The 22356-nt window shown below is 44.0% G+C and overlaps 2 protein-coding genes across 25 annotated transcripts; one reads left to right on the forward strand and one right to left on the reverse strand.

Annotated features, from left to right (window-relative positions):
• Nucleotides 1-5066: 5066 nt before the first annotated feature.
• On the forward strand, nucleotides 5067-7349 carry LOC100832293. The gene is made up of 3 exons (XM_003579972.4): nucleotides 5067-5905; nucleotides 6103-6338; nucleotides 6444-7349. The coding sequence occupies exons 1-3, from the start codon at nucleotides 5257-5259 to the stop codon at nucleotides 7098-7100; spliced, it is 1542 nt and encodes a 513-aa protein (XP_003580020.2). The 5' UTR covers nucleotides 5067-5256; the 3' UTR covers nucleotides 7101-7349.
• A 7876-nt stretch (nucleotides 7350-15225) lies between these two features.
• Nucleotides 15226-21747, reverse strand: LOC100832916. 24 transcript variants are annotated; one of them, XM_024455861.1, is made up of 10 exons: nucleotides 21140-21462; nucleotides 20762-21018; nucleotides 20550-20672; nucleotides 20140-20242; nucleotides 19220-19364; nucleotides 18840-18916; nucleotides 16316-16417; nucleotides 15979-16230; nucleotides 15565-15833; nucleotides 15226-15475 (listed from the first exon to the last, which is right to left on the reverse strand). In XM_024455861.1, the coding sequence occupies exons 5-10, from the start codon at nucleotides 19263-19265 to the stop codon at nucleotides 15310-15312; spliced, it is 912 nt and encodes a 303-aa protein (XP_024311629.1). In that variant the 5' UTR covers nucleotides 19266-19364; nucleotides 20140-20242; nucleotides 20550-20672; nucleotides 20762-21018; nucleotides 21140-21462; the 3' UTR covers nucleotides 15226-15309. The 24 variants fall into 24 exon arrangements, 13 of the variants coding, with proteins under 13 accessions (XP_024311629.1, XP_024311627.1, XP_024311630.1 ...); XM_024455859.1 differs by having other exon boundaries at nucleotides 20509-20672; XM_024455862.1 differs by lacking the exon at nucleotides 20140-20242.
• Nucleotides 21748-22356: the final 609 nt, after the last annotated feature.

A 22356-nucleotide genomic window follows, 5' to 3' on the forward strand; every position in this document is an offset into this window, starting at 1 on the left:
GGAATTTCAGCCCAAAGTCTAAAAAGGAAAAAGGGACCTTTCCTTTTTCCAAATGAAATAAACTCCGATCAAACATCGAATCAACTCTGAAAGTTTCAGGGAATTCAAATGCGCAAATTTGAGTGTGAAGAATCCGAATAAAATACTAACGAACAAAGAGAGTAAGTGTAAATCGAGTTAAATTCTTATTGGTGTTAATTCAATTTAAATTCAAACAATCGTGAAATTTCCAATTAAGCTTTGATAAATCCAATGAAATTTTCAGTACTCAATTTTAGGAAAAAGATTTTTAAAAGCTCAAAAAATTTAGTCTGTTACACTCTCAACGATCATGTTGTGCATGATCACACAGGCAGTCATGACCTCTCACATCTGATGTTTCGACCAGGTGAGAGCAGAGTACGGGACAATGGCTTTCAACTCATCATCATCAAACGAAGCATCAACGTTAATATTTACACAATCACTCGGCGGCTTTGTCCAGCCCTGCTTCCTGATGTTGAAACCAAAGCAAAGTTCTGCACCATAGCCTGGATAGAAAAGCAAGCCCGGTCGCACGCCATTGTAGGCTCCTTATGCATGAACTGTCTGGCGTCGCCACCACAGATGCCACACTGTCACAGCAATGGTTTCACAAAAATGATCAACATGCACAGGGGATCTCAAAGGTGAACAAAGAAGGAATTCTAGTACCGCACTACTACAGAAAAGATCATTAGTAACGGTCGAAAAAGTGCATCAGTAACGGGCGTCCTGATGCGGTCGTTCTGCCCGTTACTAATGATGCCACCATCAGTGGCGGTTGACACCCCACGACCGACACTAATACATATTTCGCGATTTTAAAAAAAAGCCGGCCACAAGCCGGCATATTTTGATCGTGGCCGAATAAAAATTCCAAATCAAATATTAAGCACCCCAAATCAGAGATTACAGCAGTAAAAATCACAAAAAAATAACGAAAAAAGATCCGAAGCTCTCCCTCGCCGGATTCAGCCACATCGCCCTCCATGGCAGCGGCGGCTCCTTGGTCGAGGCTGTGAACGCCGGATCCGTGCGGTCGAGGCAGGTCGGAGCCGGAACTTCCTCCTCGCGCGCGGTTCTTCGTTGGTGGCGACGACGTCTCCCTCCGGCTGCAGAGAGAGAGCATGAGAGAGAGAAAAGAGAGCCTGAGAGAGAGAGAACGAAGAGGGAGAGAGGGAACTTACCGATGGCTCGGCGACGCCCTCCTCGGCTCCAGCGGAGGCGGCTCGGGGGATCCGATGGCGCCGCTGTAGATGGCGGCGGGCGGTGGGGAGGAGGAGCCGCGGCGAGCTCGTGCAGAGGGCGACGACGCGGGCTCGCGCGGAGTGGCGGCTGGGCGAGCTTGCGCGCGGAGGCGGTGGGGCGGCACGGTGGCTCTCGCGGGCGCCGGTGGAGGAGATAGAGAGAGGGAGGCTCGCGGGAGGAGGGAGGAGAGAGCACAGGGGGATGCAGTGGGGGTGGCGGCGCAAAGGGAGAGAAAAGGAGAGGATGGATGGGTTAGGGTTATTAGGTCCTTTTATATAGAATGAAGGAGTGGGTTCTGTGCTTGGGCCCAAAATGGCTTGGCCCAACGGTCATAACAGAGAGCCCGCCACTGATGGCCTGGAACATGATTTTGTTGTTGTAATTTTATGTTTCACATAATGTACAAATATTGAATATGACTAAATTGTTCTATATGTTTATAAATATGGTATAATTTGTGTGCAAATTGTATAGGTGCTATCTTGAACCATATTCATATACTTGCTTCACAAAAAAAGCAATATTTGCATTTAGAAAATTCAATAAAAAATTAATAAAAAGTTGTTGAGCTCTTTTACAATGTTGTTTGACATGGAAATATGCACCTCTCTGCAAAAAATGAATGCACATCATGAATTATGGCATAGAAATGGTTGTGATTTTGATCATTTGGCTTGAAATTCATAAACATTCATACCTAATAAGCCATTTGGATTAAAACCAAAAGTTCAACTATGGGAACAAATTGTACTACACATGTCATTTTTGAAATGTGACCATATGATATTATTATTCCACTACGTTAAGCAAGAAAAAAATAAGACTTCAGCAAAAAGAATCACATTTTTCTGATTTTTTATGAATTAGTTATGATTTTTCAATCTTCAAAGGTCTTTCTGATTTTTTATGAATTAGTTATGATTTTTCAATCTTCAAAGGTCTCAGGGGGTCATCAGTGGCGGGCCTGTATGTAAAGCCCGCCACTGATCTGTGCTTTTGTGATTTTTGCAATTTTTCATATTTAGCCATTAGTGGCGGGTTTTCCGTGACCGTCACTAATGACGGTTCATCAGTGACGAGCGTGGTGCGCCCGCCATTGATAAGGGATTAGGAGTAACGGTTGTTTTGCGCCTATCACTGATGAGGGTTCATCAGTGACGGGCGTGGTGCGCCCGCCACTGATAAGGGATTAGCAGTAACGGTTGTTTTGCGCCTATCACTGATGAGGATTCATCAGTGACGGGCGTGGTACGCCCGCCACTGATGAGGGATTATCAGTAACGGTTGTTTTGCGCCCGTCACTGATGAGAGTTCATCAGTGACGGGCTTGGTGCGCCTGCCATTGATGAGGGGTCATCAGTGACGGGCGTGATGTGCCCGTGACTGATGAGATTCATCAGTGATGGACAGGGAAGGCCCGTTACTAATGATCCGTCACTTATATCATGTTTTGTAATAGTGCCGCCGGACCCACCCGGTCCGTCATGCATGCCTCCTCGATATTTGCACTACTCATATCGAGCAACTTCCAGATCTCTTTTGCCCGGTAGCATTGAAACAAAATATGCTTAATATCTTCCTGGCCAATGTTACATTGTGGGCATTGGGGATTGACCTTGACATCCCGATCAGCTAACACAACATGAAAGGGCATTGCACCGTGAAGCGTTTTCCAAAGAAATTTTTTAACTTTTACCGGGACATGCAAGGACCAAATCTTGCGCCAAATTGGATGTTCGCCCACTGGGCGTCTCCCTCCTTGGCCATGCTTGCGACGCTCAAACTAACGATGCCACTCTGCACGGTACGCGGACCTAACGGAGAAAGTATTAGTCTTGGTAAGTTCCCATGCAACAAAATCCTCCCAATCATTTGCAGGAAGTGGAACTGCCAAGAGTAAATTTTACTTCTTGTGGAGCACTTTGTGCAAAGTTGCTTAACAAATATGCAAAGTTGCTTAACAAATATGTTTGTCTCATGTCGTGACCATATATGTAATCTCTATAAAGGGTGTGCCTATTGAAATATATGGTTTGCTTTAAAAAAAACACCTGACATCACCTTTGGTTCACACGATCAACCAAGAACTGAAAACAATCTGATTTATCAGCTCCCACCATAGCCGGCAGACCAAGGTACTTGTCTGATAAAGCTTCAGTCATGATATTCAGGATGTTACAAACACTCCGTTCTATCCACTGCAGTATTTGGACTTGAAAAACGCTAAATTTTTCCAATGACAAGTTGTCCAGACGCTGCACAATACGTGTCCAGATACTCCTTAGACATTCATCATTATTCGTATCAGCTTTCATGAGAATTAACGAGTCAGGCAAATAAAAGATTACTAACAGCCGGCACTTCCTTGCACACCGGAACACCCTGAAGTGTACCGTTATTTTCAGCTTCCAAAAGTAGTGCCGACAATCCCTCATCCCTAATAATAAAAACAGTAAGGTTTCCTTCGTCGTCGTCCGCCGTGCATCAATTTTCGTGCCTGTCCTGATTTTCCGTGTCTCCTTACACTCCATCGAATCTTTCTTTTCCTATTTCCACAGCACTGCCTTTCCGGGCCGTCACCGCCGACTCAGCTGCCCGCGCAGCACCTCCCTGCAATGATACGCGTCGGCGCCGGATTAGATTCCTGTGGAAGAGACGAGTAAAGGGGTCCAGGGCTGACCAGCGCTATCCACCCCCGCGCAGTTCCTCATGCACTGCGCCACCGCGTGTTCCGTGACCTTCTTCTGACGTCAGTCACGGCCGGCGGGCGGCGTGGACTGGGTGCCATGTCCGTGGCCGCGGCTGCTAGCATCGACCCCGAGAACATTTTGATTGAATGTCCAATTATATTATTATGTTTTGTATAGATATGAATTTTCGCGTGCACATGTTTAAGAGGCCGTGACAACGCACGGACAGTGTACTAGTTACATGATAAGAAAAGATAGGGTGATAAAGGATCCCCTATCGGACCCCACGAGACAGGGCGAGCAAGTCAGTTTCCGAAGCATTGAATCTCACTCGGTATAAAACCGAGGTGACGCACGACATAACCAGTTGAACCCATCCACGATCAAAGCCCAACTTCAACGACACACCTGGGAACATGGGCGGAGCCAGCCCGCTCCGAGAGCCAGGGCAAAACATACATGGATTAGTATAATAGCTGCATATTCGCCTTCAGATAATCATAGTAATTAGCATAAAAAGTTCTGTCGAGTACGGGCAGTTGCCTGGGTCGCCGGGCAGAGCCAGCCACTGCCTGGGAAGAAGGGCCATTTGACCCGATTGTACGCCTTGTGCATATCAAGCTTCACTGCACACAGCATCTTTCCCTTGCTTCTTCTTCTTTATGGTATGGAAGCATTCATAAGCAACAAGGATGTTATCCGTAATCAACCTTCTGGGACGAAAGCACTCTGAGATTGGCTAACAATTTCAGGAAGCAAGTTCTTAAGTCGGCCAGTGATCAGCTTCGAAAGCACTCTTGAGTGGCCCGTCTAGTTTCTATCTTCTTCTGTTTTGAGAGGGTATAGTTTCTGAGCTCTCCCCGGCCGGCCTGGCCCACGGGGATTGGGCCACCGTAAACCCGGCTGAGTGGGCCTAACCAAACGAGGCCTTATTATGCCGGTACTGGCGGAAGGCTTATTATTCCATATGTGCGGGGAATAGCCCAAAACCTGCGCCTCTCTCGGTGGCAGGACCGATCCGAGTGCTTCGGTGGGTCTGGACTACGGATCTACTAAGCCGGGCCGGGCTGTGCGTGAGACAGAATATAAGTACCCCACCCCGCACCCCGTTTCGTTGAAACCCTAGCCTAGGACAAGCCAGCGTCGGCGGCAGCGGCTACACCAGCGAAAAACAGAGAGCGGCGGCGAGTGGTGGCGGGGTGAAAGGCGAGGTGAGGGCGTCTCGTGAGACGGAGATGGTCGGGGAATCCTGCAAAGTTTGTGGAAGGGGATCGAGATTGGCGGTTCCAGGAAGGAGATGGAGATTGACGATTCCTGGAAGATGGGGATTGACGATTCCGGGAAGGAGATGCATTGGGAATCCACGCGGTTCACGCGCACGCGTGTATTCAGGGAGATGGGCATCATCGTGACCACGGAGATAATTTCCCTGCTGATGGAGATAGATTTCCTGCCGAGGGATCAGGAAATCTTGGTTGACAACCTTCTTCCCTTACAAGGAAAGTCGTTGTTAGTTCGGAGGAAGAACAGAAATCAGCTAAGATCTGGACCTTCGCGGAGGTTCCCTGAAAGGGAGCACATGCCGGATCAGGCGAGCAAGAGCTCCCATGTCAGTTCGATCTCGGAGCAGATGTCGATGTGCTCGAGCGAAATCCAAGAGAAGTTAGTACAATACTTCAATTTTCTCTTACACGAGATGAAGCGCGTGGGCTACATGATGAAACACATGGCATCTATTAAGAGGGAAACCGGTATCCCCATCTCCGTGGACAAGATTGTCGATCTGCTTCAGAGCACGTCCAGATTAACTCAGATCTCCTGCCGTGTAGTTGAGATGATGAAAGAAATTACAAAATCAGTTGAGGAGACTTACGCTGACCACCGTGCCGGCTGGGAAAATACATGGGGCAACAAGAGCGGACTTCGCATTGGCTTCGAGGATTTAAGTAAGCATGCCTATCTCACTTAACTTACTCTGCTTATTAGTTTGCTCCCTGCTCTTGGTCTAGGCATGTCTCAATGCAAGCAGATCACTTACTTCCGTCCTCCTTTCATAAATTATGGGAAGGGAAGAGAATGGCTTTACTTCTCTTATTTAGTAATTCATGTTATATTTCTAACATTGCACTCTTTGGTGCTGCAGCCACATTGAGCCCTATGCACTTCACATACCGCCAACCCGGACTCATCCCACGTGGATACACTTCAATTTGTGCGAGCACTTTGCAGATCTACTCCTTGGAAATTACTGAACTAAAAGGTAACTTGAAATGGCCACTCTATGTGTATGGTGTGGTCGCAGCTCGAGACACCGTGGACCACAAACGCAACCTTCTCTTCTGTCGATCAAGGGCTAATTGCCAAGAAGTCACTGAAAACGTATGTATTGCATTCAACTCCTTCATTTTCCTTATTTTCTTCTCCTGCCTGCTATTTGGTTGATTAGTTCATTGCAATTAAGTATAATGATGATAATCCCTGCAGGCTAAATTTTTGCACTTGATTGGCCCATCTCGTGCAATTCTGGCTTTGGATTATGTTCACTTTGAATTTGAACTGAAAATGAAAGATGGAAAGTCAGATAGAGATTTGATCACTCGTGCCTACCGTTACCATGGTAGACACCATACTTGTAACATCAGCAACTGGAATTGTGCACTAGAGTTAAGCCTTGACCGTCTTCTTGAAACAGTCCAGGCCACTATCTTGTCGGTTCGTGTTGGTGAAGGCGAGTCATGGCCTTTTGAATATGGAGTCCGAGTTGCTTGCTACTCACAATCTTTGGAAGTTGTAGAAGTTGACAGTGAGGGCGTTGTTGGAGAGGTTACTGGTCCCAAATCTGGGCAAGTTGATTTGCTTCATTGTTGTGACAAACCAGTGCCTCTAGGGCCAGATGGTTACCTTCATCTATCAAGGCAGGTTGTTTCAGTAGAACAACAAGATTGTCTTAAAGTTGTCATCGAAGCATACTCATCACCAAAGCTTGATATTGCTGCCCGAGGTCATATCTACTTCCCCCAGGAGTACTGCAACATAAGCCATGGTACATGTCTCCTTGGCCAGTTAAAGGTGGAGATTAGTGTTGCCTGGTCCTACCTGGCCGCCGACAAGTTGCATCTCTTGAAAGAGGAATATGCTTAATGGGTGCCCAGGCATGTGTGTTGTGGACTGATACCCCTTTGCCTGATTATGGGCCAGTTTTTTTCGGCTTCAGCTTCTCTAGAAACGGCTTCAGCTTCTCTACCCCCAGAAACTGTGGTGGGGAGAAACTCCAGACAAACTTGCAGTCCAGTTCTTTTCGGCTTTTGGCATTTCAGCTTATTATATGATCTGTCTGTTGAAAAATCTGTAATACCCCTGCTCCGAAATTGTCTTAGCTATTTGACTAATTGTAATACACGTATATCGGATAAAACGATAAAATAAAAATAATAATAGCCAAATATTAAAATTAATAATGCGTGTTGTTTTTGATACTTCAGAGTACCCAAAAATATTACATAAATGTTGGATTTCCACAAAAGGACGTTAAATATAAAAACCACATAACAACTAATCCGAAGGCACGGTGCTCGCGGCAATAGAATCACGTACCGTCGTCATTGTGCCATCATCCGTTGGTGCTTGAGCATCTACACCTGAAGTAGGTCCATCTTCATGAACATATCCTCCTCTCTCAACCTCATCAAAATGCTGATCACGAAGCTTGCTATCACGAATGTAGTTATGGAGACATGCGCATGCAGTAACTATCTTGCTCTGAGCCAACATGCTCTACTGTGGTATGCCAAGGAGTATTCGTCATTTCATCTTGAGAACACCAAAAGATCTTTCAATGACATTCTGTAGAGACGAATGGCGATTATTGAAGGTCTCTTTTCTTCCAACCGGAGGGTTATGCTCAAACTCAGGCATATGGTATCGCTGCCCTTTGAATGGTGCGAGATATCCAACTCTATTTGGGTGCCCGGAGTCGACGAGGTAGTATTTTCCTAGCAAGAAGAAAACAAACTTAAAAAATATGGAACTTGGCAAATATACTAGACATAGGAAATAAAAATTATTACCTGCCGGTGGGTGTGGATAATGGTTATATTTGACCATAGCTTCTGACCATACACGGGTGTCATGCACTGATCCAGGCCATCTAGAGACAACAAAAGTGAATCTCATGTCAAAATCACACATTACCATCACATTCTGACTTGTAAACCCTTTCCTGTTCATGTATTTGATCTCCTCTTCTTTAGGCACAATCACATGAATGTGTGTTCCATCTATGGCCTCAATGGCATTTTTGAAATGAGGCCAATTTTTTTTTTCTTTTTAAGTCTGGGATGCACATGGCTGTGAGTTGGATCATTCGGTCTAAGATAATCACCAGTCATGCCATCCACACATTCCAAAACCTCATGAAACTTCTTGTTAATGACAGACCTACCATGTTCAAACCGATCTGCTACATTGTCCGTGGTCTGACATGTCCCCAAAGTCCATAAAAAGAGTGCCAATGCTTCTTCGGTGGACATATTGCAAGTTGGAGTGAGTTCATACTTCTGAACCAACAAATCATGTAATGGAAAAAACACGGACCTGCACATCCTGAACATAGAGTAGAAAGTTTTTGGATTGTTTGCCTTATCTTCAACCCACTGGATGCCTGACATCAATGGTAAACGTCTTGGAGCATACGGAACCTTCTGTACCTCCTGTATATAACAAGCAACCGCAACCATGCATATCTCTAATTCCTCGTCTTCTTCATCAAAAGATTTGTCCATCTGCCACATGACCAAAATCAAATAATTAGACTACACAAACAGCAGGTCCATACACAAATAAGGAAATCTGAAAAAAAAACAATTTAACCAAACAACAAGTAGATACACAAATCTGAACACAAACAACAGGTCTATAAACAAACAGCAGGTACATACACACATCTGAACACAAACAGCAAGTGCAAACAACATGTTCCATTGAAACACAAACAAGAAGTCCATACATAGCAGGAAATAGTCTCACAAGTGGAGAATTAATAAGGTTCAACACAAATAAGGAAATAGTCTCACAAGTGGAGAATTAATAAAGTTCAACACAAATAAGGAAATCTGAATGCATATGTTCCAGATTTGATAATTAAATCTAATTATTATTCTTTCTCTCCTCCCATGTCCTCTTGAGCCAATCAACCCGCTGTTCAGGTGTGGCCTCTTCCAAGCAGCTGAATGCATCACGGTACTCTTCTTCATGAAGAGTTGGGAAGCATAGAAGTGTGCATCACTGCCAAGCACACCTCCATCTTGAACCACTAAAGCCATCATTTCTTTCAACTCTTGCCTCACTGGATCAACCGTCACTTGAGATGTCACGGAGTTTATGCTATTCTCCCTCCTCTCAAATATCTCCACCATGCGTTCCAACGCTATTTTGGAAGAATTCTCGGTTGCAATCTTTGCGGCAGCGGAGGGACTAGGGGAGTAAGGACAGAGCCTCTTCTTCAGTTTATTCAAACGTGGCTGAGCGGGGCTTTCATCATCCAATTCACAACCTGAGTCTCCTTCACCATCCAAGTTGACTTGTGATGGAGGTGGCACCCTCGCATGCTCATTGGTGACACTATGGAGATAAAAAATCTCTCTCATTTTTTCCTCATCCGCAAGAGGAGCATGCCTATTGGCTGCATCTAGACGTCTCTGTGAAGAAATGAAGCAACAATTGGATTAGTTCAACATTTGGTATAAAAAAACTGAAATGAATATGAAAGCACAAATACCTTTATCTCAGTTTCCCACCAATCATCACTAGCAGCAATGGTCTTGGTGACAGGATCTCTACCGAGACCGGATGCTTGCTGATTCAGTGATTTCCACAAATTAGTCTTTCTTTAGTGATTCTCATCTGTTTTTGAATTGTTTCCGCTCATACTTCCTCTTTGTACGGTCATTGAATTTGGAAATCAGATTGGCGTACCCAATCGGGTTCAAACAACCAGTAGGGCGGTTATTTGCCCGCACTTCTTCAATACACACATCCAAAAAAACTCTATGGGCTAATGCATCCCAAGTTGCTTTTCCACATTTTCCTTTCTCCATCTATGACAAAATAAATATGAACTCTCAAATGAATTTACTCACTGTCATAGCATACATATCATATACTTTCACCGCAACAATGCAAACATTTGCCATTCATTGGATACAAAGATTCAAGCATCGTATTCTTCCTATAATATTGCATATAATTTTCAATCATCGCACACATTAGCCACTGTAAAGAACATACATTTGCCATGGGAAAACTATCACTGCATAAGGATGCAACAACTAGAGAGAGGAGAGAGGAGTACATACCTGTTCTGCTCGGAGAGGAGCACGGGCGGAGGGAGAGGAGATCGGCCGGGCGGCGGAGGGAGAGGAGGCCGGGCGGAGAGGGCGGGGTCATCGGGGGCCCTATCCCGGCTTCATGGCCTCGGTGGCCGGGTGGCGGCGGCTGGGTCATCGGGTGGCGGCGGCTGGGTGCAAACCCTAGGCGGAGGAGAGGAGACGAGGGAGATGGGGGGAACTGATGGGGGCACTATGCGCTAGGGGGGAAGAAGAAAGAAAAGAATCATGAAACGGTACGGTGGCATTTCGGTGTAATTACGGTGCTCAGGATTTTTAGAAGCGCGGGAAGCTGGTCTGGACCAGCTTTTTTTCATATGAAGGATTTGGGGTGTTGGGCTGCTCCCAGAAACGGCTTGAAATCGAGTTCTTTTTGTCTGCAGCTTCTCTGGACCTAGAAGCTGGTTTAGAAGCTGAAAAGAAATGGCCCTATATGTATTTTGTCTTGCTAGTAGTTTCTGGTTTGTTACAATTTCAGTATTTGTGTAAGGATCAAGTTTGTGTATGGGCTCTATCTAATGCTATTCAACTATCTGTCAATCTACTATGACTTGAAAAAATTGTTGTCTGTACTTTTTTTGCTTTATATACAAGCAATTGTGTTATGCAAGAATTTGTCGTCTGTAATTCTCTCTTCGCAGGATTCAGTCTTTAAAGAATGTTTTATTTTGGTACGCATAGGTGATATGGACTGTTGGATTAATAAACGTTCTTTGTTTTCCAACGTGCTATTTAGGCTCAGTTTGGCATTGTTGAACTGTGCTGCGCTGAAATTATTTTATAATCTGCTACGGGAAAACACACGCGAAATTAGTGAAAAATTGGTTAGCCAAACACGAAAATAGCGATAAGCGGGTGAAAAAACGGAATTATGCCGCAATGCCAAACGAAGCCTTAATGTCCATGGATCTCTTGGTCATGTACACAGCTTTGAACTCAGATTGTGTGAAATCTTGTGTTAAGTACTATATAATGCTGCATACAGGCTACGTGCATCTGCACTTTGGGCACGACGTCCTCATTCCCTCCCCCTCGTCCCTGAGCATCTCCAAGAGATTTCCTAAAAGTACTCATTCTTTAAAATAACTACCTGCATTCTCTAAAAAGCCACAAAAACTGTTGCTACAGGTTACCTATCTTATTCCCAATCCCTAAATTTTTAGGAACCTTCCTAAATTCTCTCTCCTCATCTCCAAATGTAGGGAATGAGAAGACCATTTCCTAAAATCTGGGAAGAAACCCTTCATCGCGATTTCGGGCCGACCCGCCTGCGCTGCCGCCGGCAAAGCCTCCCGCGCCTCCGCGCCCCTTCCCAAGCCCATCCCTCACTGAATTGGGTCTCTGGGAGGTCCCTATCGTGCCCATGTCTGCCGTCGGCTGCGAGCTCGCTCCGCCGTCTATTCAGCCGGAGCGGGGCACGATTTGGCCGGCTCGGCTGTCCAGAGCCCCGCCTCGACCTGTTCGACGCCGAAATCGGACTCGGTGTAAAATCCTGGATTTCCACAAAGATAATTTACCGAGTTAAGTACTCGAGATAAAATTATTTATTGAAAATGGCGAGCCAGAAAATTTTCTTTATATTTTGATAGGGATATATCTATGTTTAAGGTTTAACCATACTACTGGTCTGATCACACCGGCTAGGGAGCAGTGTCGGTCGAACCACGGTCATGATGATAACTATATATTTGTGTATTGGTTCTTATGCATTTCGTTTTTACTCATGTCTGTGTACAAATTGTGCATCATATATTGCAAACATTCGAGGCATATATGCATAAGAATTTGTAATTAAATTGAACTAGTAAAACAAGTTAGCTACAATTAACGATGGGAATACATGTGAACAAATTGCTCTTATTACTACTATTGTTTGTCGCGTGATTGTTACCAAGTGTATGAGTAGCCGAACTGACTTAAACCTAATTAGATTACTGTGGACATTATCTTTCACATGTATACATTTTCGATGGCGACGAGTAAACAAACAAGGAGCACCGATTAGACAATCTGATGTGCGGAGAGTCATTTCGAGAACTTATTTTTGGAAGTAGGAATTATTGGATCGGCACCATTATGTCTAGTTTGTGAATTAAATACTAGGACAAAATGATACCACTTGTGAAATCTGAATAAATTATTTTTAGGAAATTGTGTGTAAAGTATTCTACTTTCAGAAATTTATTGAACTTGGGATTACCATTGTAATTAGCGTTTTGTCAATGCAGTGTGACAGTTAAAATAAATCATCTTATATTTTAACCGTGCCCCCAACCGACTGATTAACTTTGCTGTCCACTGAACTGAGACATCACTCGATGGCATCACGAGCTGGCAAGCAGAGAGCATCCACGTATAGGCCGGCAGGACACGCCATGCCTATCCGGACGCCACCACGTCGACAGAAATGATGAATCACCAGAAGACTCAAAATGCACGTCGACAGAAATGATGAATCACCAGAAGACTCAAAATGCAAACCGACTGAAGTAGACAAAGAAAAGAAAATAGAAAAGAGATGACCGTAGCCTATCCTTCTCAGTTCTTACCACTGTAGCCAATTCCTCTCGTAGCACTAAGCTGGCCGCCATGGCTAGGACCTTGAGAGCCAAGCACTAGGGCAAGCATCAAAGAGGGGGGCATTAGCAGCCATGAATATCAGTTCCTCACCACCATAGAAATTCTCCGAACCACCGAGCTCTGAACCATGGCTGCCCCTGAGAAGGTGAAGCATCAGGGGAACTGAGGGAGCAATAGAGGGCTAGCACGCAGGTGCTGCAGTAGGGGAAGAATTGATGGAAGCAGTAGAGAGGATTCCGCCGGTGCTGTCCCAGGCATCTGATCCAAGCAGCAGTATGAGAGAGTCAGGGAAGAAGGGGAAATTAATTAGGAGGCCATAGGACCGTAAGGGGGACAAAATTCAGAGATTTTACGCAACCAAATCCTTGCAAGGAAAATAAAAATTTACCACGAGAAGGGCGGAAGAAATCCAAGATCATATCTACTGGATGTAAGTAATGAGAGGCAACAAATGATGTCTCAACTTTAACTAAATTTGAATGCATCTATACACGAAGTCATGTCTAGGTACATCTAAAATTTGGCAAACTTGAGACATCTTTAATTGGACAGAAAAAGTAATAGAGATTGATGAGAAAATGGGCACATCTGTTTGAGTTAATTATTGATGGTTTAGGTAATTCGTACATCTTTGAGATTTAGAGTTTGTCATCCAGTGTATAGGAATACACATGCCCATCTGGCGGTGCTGAGTGTTAATGAATATCTTATCATGCAACATGGGCAAGAACTCTTTCTTTGCTTGATCTATTCTAAACTTTTTCAGAACTTTGTCAAGGTATGTACTTTGCGTGCGTCTTGATCTATCTCTATAAATCTTGATGCCTAATATGTAAGCATCCCACCAAGGTCTCTCATTGAAAAACTTATTCAAATAGCCTTTAACACTTTTAAGAAGTTGTATATCATTTCCGATCAGTAATATGTCGTCCACGTACAGTATCAGTAATGCTACAGAGCTCCCACTTACTTTCTTGTAAATACAAGCTTCGTCATGAGTTTGGACCAATCCAAACGCTTTGATCACCTCATCAAAACGGAGATTCCAACTCCAAGATGCTTGCCTCAGCACATAAATGCAACGCTGAAGTTTGCATACCTTATTAGCATCCTTAGGATCGACAAAACCTTCGGGTTGCACCATGTACAACTCTTCCTCAATGTGACCATTAAGGAACACAGTTTTGACATCCATTTGCTAGATTTCGTAATCGAAAATGCAACAATTGCTAACATAATCTGAAGAGACAGACTTCAGCGTCTCTACGGGTGAGAAAGTCTCATCATAGTCAACTCCTTGAATTTGCCGAAAACCTCTTGCAACAAGTCGAGCTTTATAGACAACAATATTACCATCAGAGTTTTCTTCTTGAAAATCCATTTGTTCTCAACGGCCTTTTGGTCATTGGGTAATTTTACCAAAGTCCATACTAGTAGTGGCGTAGCTTCCGAGAAGGGAGCAAGATCCCAAGCAAGAGCTTCTGGACCTGCGGGTACCATACCCAGGCATCGCGCAACACCGTGCTGACAAAATACACGAGGTGCTGCACTAGCCGCTTGCGGGGGACAGCTTGAGTGGGCTGCCCCTCGGTTCCCGGGGTAGCAGTGGTAGCCGGGGGTTCCTCAGAATTTTTGGCAGCCCCCTGCTCCACTGCCTCAGCCCTTTAGACTTCCTCTTCTCTTTCGGCGACGAGCACAGAGCTCAGCCAGGTAAAGCAGTAGCGGCTCGCCCCGGCTTAGGGGTGACGAGGATCGACGGCGACTTCAGGTACTGCTTCAAGTCCTGGAACGTCGCTTCTGCCTCGGGGGTCCAGTGGACTGGGCCCTTCTTTTTCATCACTTTGAAGAAAGGTAGGGCTCGCTCGCTCAACCTTGAGATGAAACGCCCGAGCGCCGCAACGCAACCGTTGAGGCGCTAGACATCTCTGACCTTGCAGGGTGCCTTCATCTTCTCGATCACTTTGATCTTATGTGGGTTGGCCTCGATTCCCCGGTGAGATACCAAGAAGCCCAGCAAGTGCCCCGAGTCCACGCAGAACGTGCAATTCTCAGGATTAAACTTAAGCTTGATCCTGCGGAGATTGTCAAACGTCTCCTGCAGGTCGCCACAAGCAAGTCCCCGTGCCTCAACTTGACGACGATATCATCCATGTAGGCCTCGATAATGCGGCCTATTATCCATGTAGGCCTCGATAATGCGGCCTATTATCCATGTAGGCCTCGATAATGCGGCCTAGCTGGGGTCCAGACACTCGCGTAAAGCAAGCTTAGATTGTAGTAAATCAAACAAAAGACAGAGATTATCAAAGCTCAAACCATCCCATGTGCGGATCAACTTAACCAAGAAATCGGATAAAGTCGTTTCCTGGCAGTCCAGTGGGACTTTCTCAAAGACGTATCTTTGAAGACTGGCGAGCCTGCCCCTCTCCGAACATAACGAAAAGCGAATGGAAGATAATAATTCCAATATTTGTAGTCAGCGCATCAGGATCGAAATTCACAAGGAAGTCAATGGCCCTAGGTAGTGTGTGTCTACTTATATTGACATCATGCCTGTCAAGAGTAAGAAAGAACTTGGATAAATAATAACAGACATGATTTAATAAGAAACCTAAAAAGAATGAACAAAGCTAGGTTCATACAAGCTAGTGTAGCCGCCACTGTATTTGACTACTGTCACATCCCCAAAAATCTGAGGATCAAGATCCGTCACATTGTCATGAAACGCAAACCACCTAGCATTACCACCATTCCTCAACACAGACCATGCGGTAATATAATTATCAGATTCTTCTTTAAGAAGTTGAATAGTGACTGCTGGCCCATCGTATTTGCGACCTTCGGCAGGTACACAATGATCACGTCCAACTTTAGGGCGGACATCCCTCGATGTGATGATATGGTAAGTAATCTAATATTGAAACGCAACAACAAGTCCATTAGTATGATGTGAAAGGCAAAAAGTTGAATGTGCAAAACAAAATAGACAGCAAAAGTTAAAACACAACAGAAAGGCATAAATTTTTCTGGATTACTAAGATGATGTTTTTTCAAACCTTCTCGTGTGAAGGAGTTGTGACAGGTACACTCGAATCTTCCATAGAATTGCCTGGGTAAGAGAAAGTTTGCACTTGCTTGAATCTTGCGCGGACCTGCCTATATAAATTCTGCAACTGAATCGCAGTCACGTCACTAGGCAACCAAGGATTAGTTAAGTTTTGTTCCTTGGAATCTGCGGGCAGATGAAGTTGAGCAGCTTGTTCTGCTGTGAGGTCGTTCGGAATGGCCTCGGGGTACCTGGGAATGTCCTGCAGTGACAAACTTGTTACAAGTTCGTACATTTTTACAACCCAGCGACCTTGATATCAAATGATTCGAGCTGGGAAACTAAACCTCGAATGGGCGGATACGGATGGTGTTTACGTTCGATCTTGCTGCAGCCATGGCTTCCTTCTTAGCTTTTACGAGCCCGCGATCGTGCCTCCTTGGGGCCATCTGTAGGCACAACAAACACAATAAGTAGAGCAGGCAATACAACTTCAAATATCTAAGGTCAAAACTGTGAAGCATTAACTATAAACCTGATGGAAATTCCAAAGATCCAAAAAAAAGGAAGAAAAACAAAACCTTCAGGTTGCAGAGGCTAGAGGAACAGCAGATTCGCCGGGGAAGCAGAACTAACCTTCAGGTTGCAGAGGCTAAGGAACAGCAGATTCGCCGGGGAGGAACTCAAGTGCGGAGGCCAGACAGGAACTGCAGATTCGCCGGGAGGAACAGCAAGTGCGGAGAGGGCAATATCAAACGCGCCGCCAGGGAGGAGTGGAGGACTCGGCCGAGCAAGGAAGGGACAGTAGCAGGGGGAACAAAATCACCAACGGGCCAGGGAGTGGAACCCGGGGGGGGGGGGGGGGGGGGCATACAGCTAATGTAGCCCAGGTGCCTAGCATCAATTGGGTGGGCGCAGTAGATATGTGACATATGTCCACTGCATCGCACAAGTTTTGATTTAAATAAAAATACAGTACGATTAGATGGTAGGCTCCAGTGAAAACTCATCATTCCACAAAAATTATATAGTATAAAACTTTCAAAAAAAATTCTGGTGTGATGCTCTAAAAATATACAAAATTTCAAGTTGAAAATTGAAAGAAATTAAAAAAAGAAATATACAAATAAATAGTGTCAAACTGTGAAGGGTCACCATTCATGTTGAATTTTTTTTCTTCGCTGATACCAAACGCAACTGACTTCGGACTTGAAAGTTTACATGTATATATAAAACATCACCTCTCTAACACATGCCATTATTTTGAAGAATTTGTTGCAATTTTTTTATTGAGTTTGCACCATAGGTTTTCACTAGATACACCGCATAGATGGTTATCAAACTAAACTTTTGATTTGCTAAAAAGCGACAAATACTTGATTAGATAAGTCATGACACCTAAAATATAGGGCCAAAAGTGTTGTCTTGACGCTACTAAAATAACATTTTGAAATAACACCCATTGATTCGCAGGATGAACGTATCATTTCTCATTATTATTTTTACAAATCTTACATTGGCCACCAACAACATCGACGAAGGTTGATGTGAAGAAGAAAAAACAGCTAACACTCGAAGAGTCAGAAGTAGGGATGTCAATTTGGCGCTCGTTCCCAATGAACCGGTGGGGATTTCTTCTATTAGGGGATAGGTATGTGGAGATTTCATCCCCGAAATCCAATATTATAATATTGTCTTTGGACTAGAACATTTTAGTATAATTTGGCATATATTTATATTATACCATGTATGTGTGTGTTTTCACATTTTTTACCACGGAGGGGCATCACGCCTATCGGTGCTTATTTTTCTCTACACCAAGAAGAGCCCGATGACAAGGCTTCATGAGGTAGTGAAAATCGGCTTTATTATATTACCTTGGTAACCATCTAAATTGAAGCTAACAAAATTGTGTGGAGTAGACTTAAGACACAACGGAGTGTATTACTTATTTTAGTGCCGACTTGAAGTGACATGAAGAGTCAATATTGACCCTGCATTATGGATGCCCTATGTCTAACCTGGCCCAGCTCAGATAAGATCTTTTAGGATCAATAGGTTAGGCATCCATCTTCTTTGTTATTGTGACGTGAAGAGTCAATATTGACTCTACTTTTATGGATGTTCTATGTCTAAACTGGCCCAACTCAAATAATATCTTTTAGGATCAATTGGATAGGCATCCCTCTTCTTTTTTAGGATTTGGGTTGAGTTACTTTATTAAATGCATAAAGTAATTATATTTTGAAATAATAAATCGCTTATTATGATGATCCTACAATACAATTGTACAATTTCATACGCTTGCAAACCGTTACTATCTGACATACTAGTGTATCAACAAACCACGTTGTTCTTTACAAAAACCACGTTCTTCTTTCTGGAAGATTTTGCTTTGTTCATGTCGCTGAGTCAATGTTTTCTTGTGGTTAGCTTTCAGAAGTAGAGGAGCATAATTCGATAGGCAGGGCAAATGTACGTGTTTATGATAGTGATGAGTCGGTTGACTAGCTTTTCTCTATTACGTTGTAGCTTGGTACTAAGACTTCACCTGCACCGTATAGTACAGTATGTGATTGGATTGACGGCTTTTCCTCGTGTCGATTAACTTAAGGTAAACTTGAGAAAAAACTTGCGGCTGCAATTTTCAGTCATTACTAGTGATGCATAGGAAGTAGTTTGGAATAATTTCATTGCCAATGGGTTTGGGTTGGCATCATTATAAACGTGGGATATGCATGTTGTTTCTCACTTTCATGGACATGACATTGCTGCTTTGGTCAAACAAAAAGAAATACCTAATTGTTGAAAAACTTCATACGCAAATCTTAAGAATAGATAAATGAGGCAACCGGATATAAACAAACTTACTGAGCTCGTTGTTGCAACAAGTTCCTTTTGTTCAGGCTCACTGTCGTCACTTGGGCCTTGCAGACAACCATCTCCTACTAATTTAAAAAAAGAATCACTGTTATTGCTCTTCGAGTGTCATAGGATGGAGGGGAAAGTTAATGTACAGATGCCATTATGATGGCGAGATAAAAGATACAGCTTATTCAAGCAGTACATATCCATTGGGGTAGAAGAGTCAACCAAGAAAGGCACGAATGAACTTGTCCAGGATTTCAGCCAAACTATAGAGGGTTCTAGCTTGGTAAATCTCGACCCAAGATTTATTTTGTAGACAATAAGCCTATATTAGGATCTACATCCGACAAACAATCCGCTTTCTCGTATATATGTGCACTTACTGTACAACCAAAAAACGTCATTTGCATTCATCGACATATCTCCCATCCTCGTCGTCCCCGGATAGAGGCAGATCTGCCACCGCTACCAGGACATGGCACATTGGAATGGCAGGTGGACGCTGAACACTGTCTAGATAGTAACCGGCTGCGGCGAGGGTACAAGAAATAGAATTAAGGAACGATAACCAAAAAAATGTGGTCTTAAATTGTTGTCGAAATATTATATGTATCTAGACGCTTTTTAAGAATATATACATCCATATTTGAGCAAATTTGAGTCAAAAATTTACAATCAGAAGGAGTACTGAGACTAAAAGCTGAAAATCTAAAGAAAGCTAGATATAAAACATTAAAAAAGGTGACAACAGTACCAGCCGTAAAGTTGGGTTGAACTTGTGGCTTTCGATATTTAGCTTATAAGCCTATAAGTGCCTATTTAGGTGTTTTGATTCTGGCTTTTTGCTTGTACCATCGTGTAACAATATCTAGTCAAAAGTCAAAAAGGGAAAACCAAAAGAATCTGAATAGATGTTTTTTTGGCTTACAAGCCAGAAGTCACAGCCACACTTTAACCAAACCAAACAAGTAGATATATACCACCAAATCTTTAGGGCCCCCTTGATTCGCATGGTTCAAAAAACATAGGAACATTAAAAACATAGAAATCGAATGTCATACCATGTTGAATCCTACGGGAATACAAACCCCGTAATATGCAATAGAAATGAAAAAAAAATACAACAATTTATTTGAAGGATTAGGTGCTAGCCACAGTCGATATAGAAACAAAGAAATTTTCCATGAGGTTGAATCTCATGGAAATTTTTCTTTGAAATTATTCCTTCCGTTAAATATTTGTACATGCAGCCATTTTCGGACCAAATAAGCTAGAGTGATAAGTTGGTGTTTGGTCTTCTTACATTCTCTATGCAATTAGTTTTACCATCTATTTAGTCATTCTTCAATCTTTTCTCTTCTCCAACTTGCCTCAGCCAATAGAATGACAACATTAAAATGATTTTCCTAAAAAAAAAGATAAACATGCAATGATTAATTAGGTTTTGCGAGTCCAAATGTAAAGATATTTTGAGAAAACTTGCTTGTCGTACATGTACAAATAAAAGAAACATAGCAGTAACATGCAAAGTGGTTTTAAATCCTACGAATCAAATAAGTTTGCATGTTTCCTATAAAATTGGAAACTAGGAAAATTCCTTAGCAATAAAATCCTCCAAGTTTCCTATAAATCAAAGAGAACCCTTTAAAAGGTACCACCCTGATCAGCTTACTCTCTTTGCAAAGTACCCTCTACACCCAAATTACTCTCTACCATTGTCACGGAGCGGCCCGATGCGTAGGAGGAACGCACGCTCAGCCGCGGTAAGGCGTCGCCCAAGCCGCCTGGCTTTTATTTATTGACCCCTTGCTGGCAGGCCACACTTTACGGTCACGGCTGTAAGATAAAATAAAATTAAATAAAATAAAGAGAGGAAGAGAGAGAGAATATGACGAAATCATATAGAACAAACAACAAATATTTACCCATGGATAGAAGCTAGCTTGAGATGAGAACCATCGCTGGAAAAGGAGAGGCAGATATAAGTCTGGTGGAAGTAGCGGATTGAGGCGCCGGGCGGGCGAGAAGGACAGCCAGGGGGAGGTAGCCCGGCCACCGCGCGACGCCCCGCCACGCCATGCCATCGACTGGCCACGCCGCGCCAGAAGGGTATTTTGACTGACGACGAGGACGCAGGCTGATATATACAGATCGCCGAGAACACCATGGAGATGAGAGAAACCTGCAGGTAGATCGAACAATAATATACATATTAGGTGAAGAGAGTGTAAATTTGACAATCCAAACATACACAGGACAATTAGATAAACACAATTCATGGATCGATAACACTCTGTGATCACCGGCTGGCATGCTTCTCTTCTATGGAAGTGTAGGTCCAAGGGCGCCGGTAAAGATCTATCCATCCATGGCAGAGAGGGGAGGCTGAGAAGAGTAGCGGAGCGGATCGACGCGTCGGCAGGAAAGGATGTCCGGGGAACCGAATCGTGAGACTAGGGGTACGGTATGGGATGAGCCAACGAGGGGGTTGAGCTTGATCTAAATCTCAGAGGAAGTTTTTTTTTTCTGTTTGTGTGTGTGTGTGTGAGAGAGAGAGAAGGGGGGGGGGGGGGGGGGGCTGTGGCAGGAGGCGGCGCCCGGGGATGAAACCTTCTATCAAATCTGCAGCCCCCTGACCTCAGGGCTAGCCACTTAGCCTACACCCATCAAATAAAATATCGACACGTGTACAAACAGAATAAACGGAAGTATTTCTTTGTTTCGTGACGCACAAACAAATGTATTCAAGGAAATGTGTACAACACCTTTACCTGCACATGAAAAGTCGCAGCATCTTTCTGCTATCAGGTCGCACATGAAAAGTCGCAGCATCACGTCCTTTGCAGGTGGTAGGTCAGGGTATAATTGGACCCGAAAACCAAAAGAAAAAAAATCAAACCGAAACCAACTGTTATGGATAGCAAAACAAATTTCCATAAGCCCTTGGTTTAAGCACCAAAATAATTTCTGCAGCTTGATTAATCGGGCAGCCACCTGTTGTCTTTATAGGCTGGTAGAGCTTTGTTTCTTTTGGCTAGGCGAGGTGGTACTAAACTGCCTGGACTAACGGGCGCTTGTTTCAGCTTGTGCTCTGTGTTGGCTTGGACGGTTGGGCTGAAAGGCTGTATTGTATGGCCCTCGGCAGGCTATCCATCGTTGGCTCGGCAGCAGAAGATTGATTTCACCGACTGATTGTGCTAAACGCTGGTTGCAACGGAACAACAAAATCTGTATCTATCTATACCTATTTAAAAAATACGAACCGTTTCCTTCACCACTTGGTTTCATCGTCTGTCAAACTTTCTATCTTATGCCTCGCCCGATCCCTCGCCTCCTCCGTACACGAGATCGATCCCGAGATCGATCCGCCCGATCCCTCGCCTCGCCCGTACACGAGATCGCCTGGCCCAACGCCCCTGTCTCAGCACCCAGCAGGCCGAACTCGTGTTCCGAGGCTTCTATGTATCCGTGCATCCGTTAGTCCTCAGCTGTTGGATCCAGATCGCACGTAAAGTCCTAA

The sequence above is a fragment of the Brachypodium distachyon genome, chromosome 5 (assembly GCF_000005505.3).
Source record: "Brachypodium distachyon strain Bd21 chromosome 5, Brachypodium_distachyon_v3.0, whole genome shotgun sequence".
NCBI lineage: Eukaryota > Viridiplantae > Streptophyta > Magnoliopsida > Poales > Poaceae > Brachypodium > Brachypodium distachyon.

What these genes read in the sequence shown, in the direction of transcription:
- LOC100832293 (XM_003579972.4), top strand. Translation starts at nt 5,257, where the DNA reads ATGGAGATTGACGATTCCTGGAAGATGGGGATTGACGATTCCGGGAAG. An exon ending in CATTGGCTTCGAGGATTTAA is followed by an intron (nt 5,906 to 6,102) that starts GTAAGCATGCCT and finishes TTGGTGCTGCAG; the next exon opens with CCACATTGAGCCCTATGCAC. An exon ending in GCCAAGAAGTCACTGAAAAC is followed by an intron (nt 6,339 to 6,443) that starts GTATGTATTGCA and finishes TAATCCCTGCAG; the next exon opens with GCTAAATTTTTGCACTTGAT.
- LOC100832916 (XM_024455857.1), bottom strand. Translation starts at nt 19,265, where the DNA reads ATGGGAGATATGTCGATGAATGCAAATGACGTTTTTTGGTTGTACA. An exon ending in TGACGTTTTTTGGTTGTACA is followed by an intron (nt 18,917 to 19,219) that starts GTAAGTGCACAT and finishes TTTTTAAATTAG; the next exon opens with TAGGAGATGGTTGTCTGCAA. An exon ending in TTGTTGCAACAACGAGCTCA is followed by an intron (nt 16,418 to 18,839) that starts GTAAGTTTGTTT and finishes TTGTGCCTACAG; the next exon opens with ATGGCCCCAAGGAGGCACGA.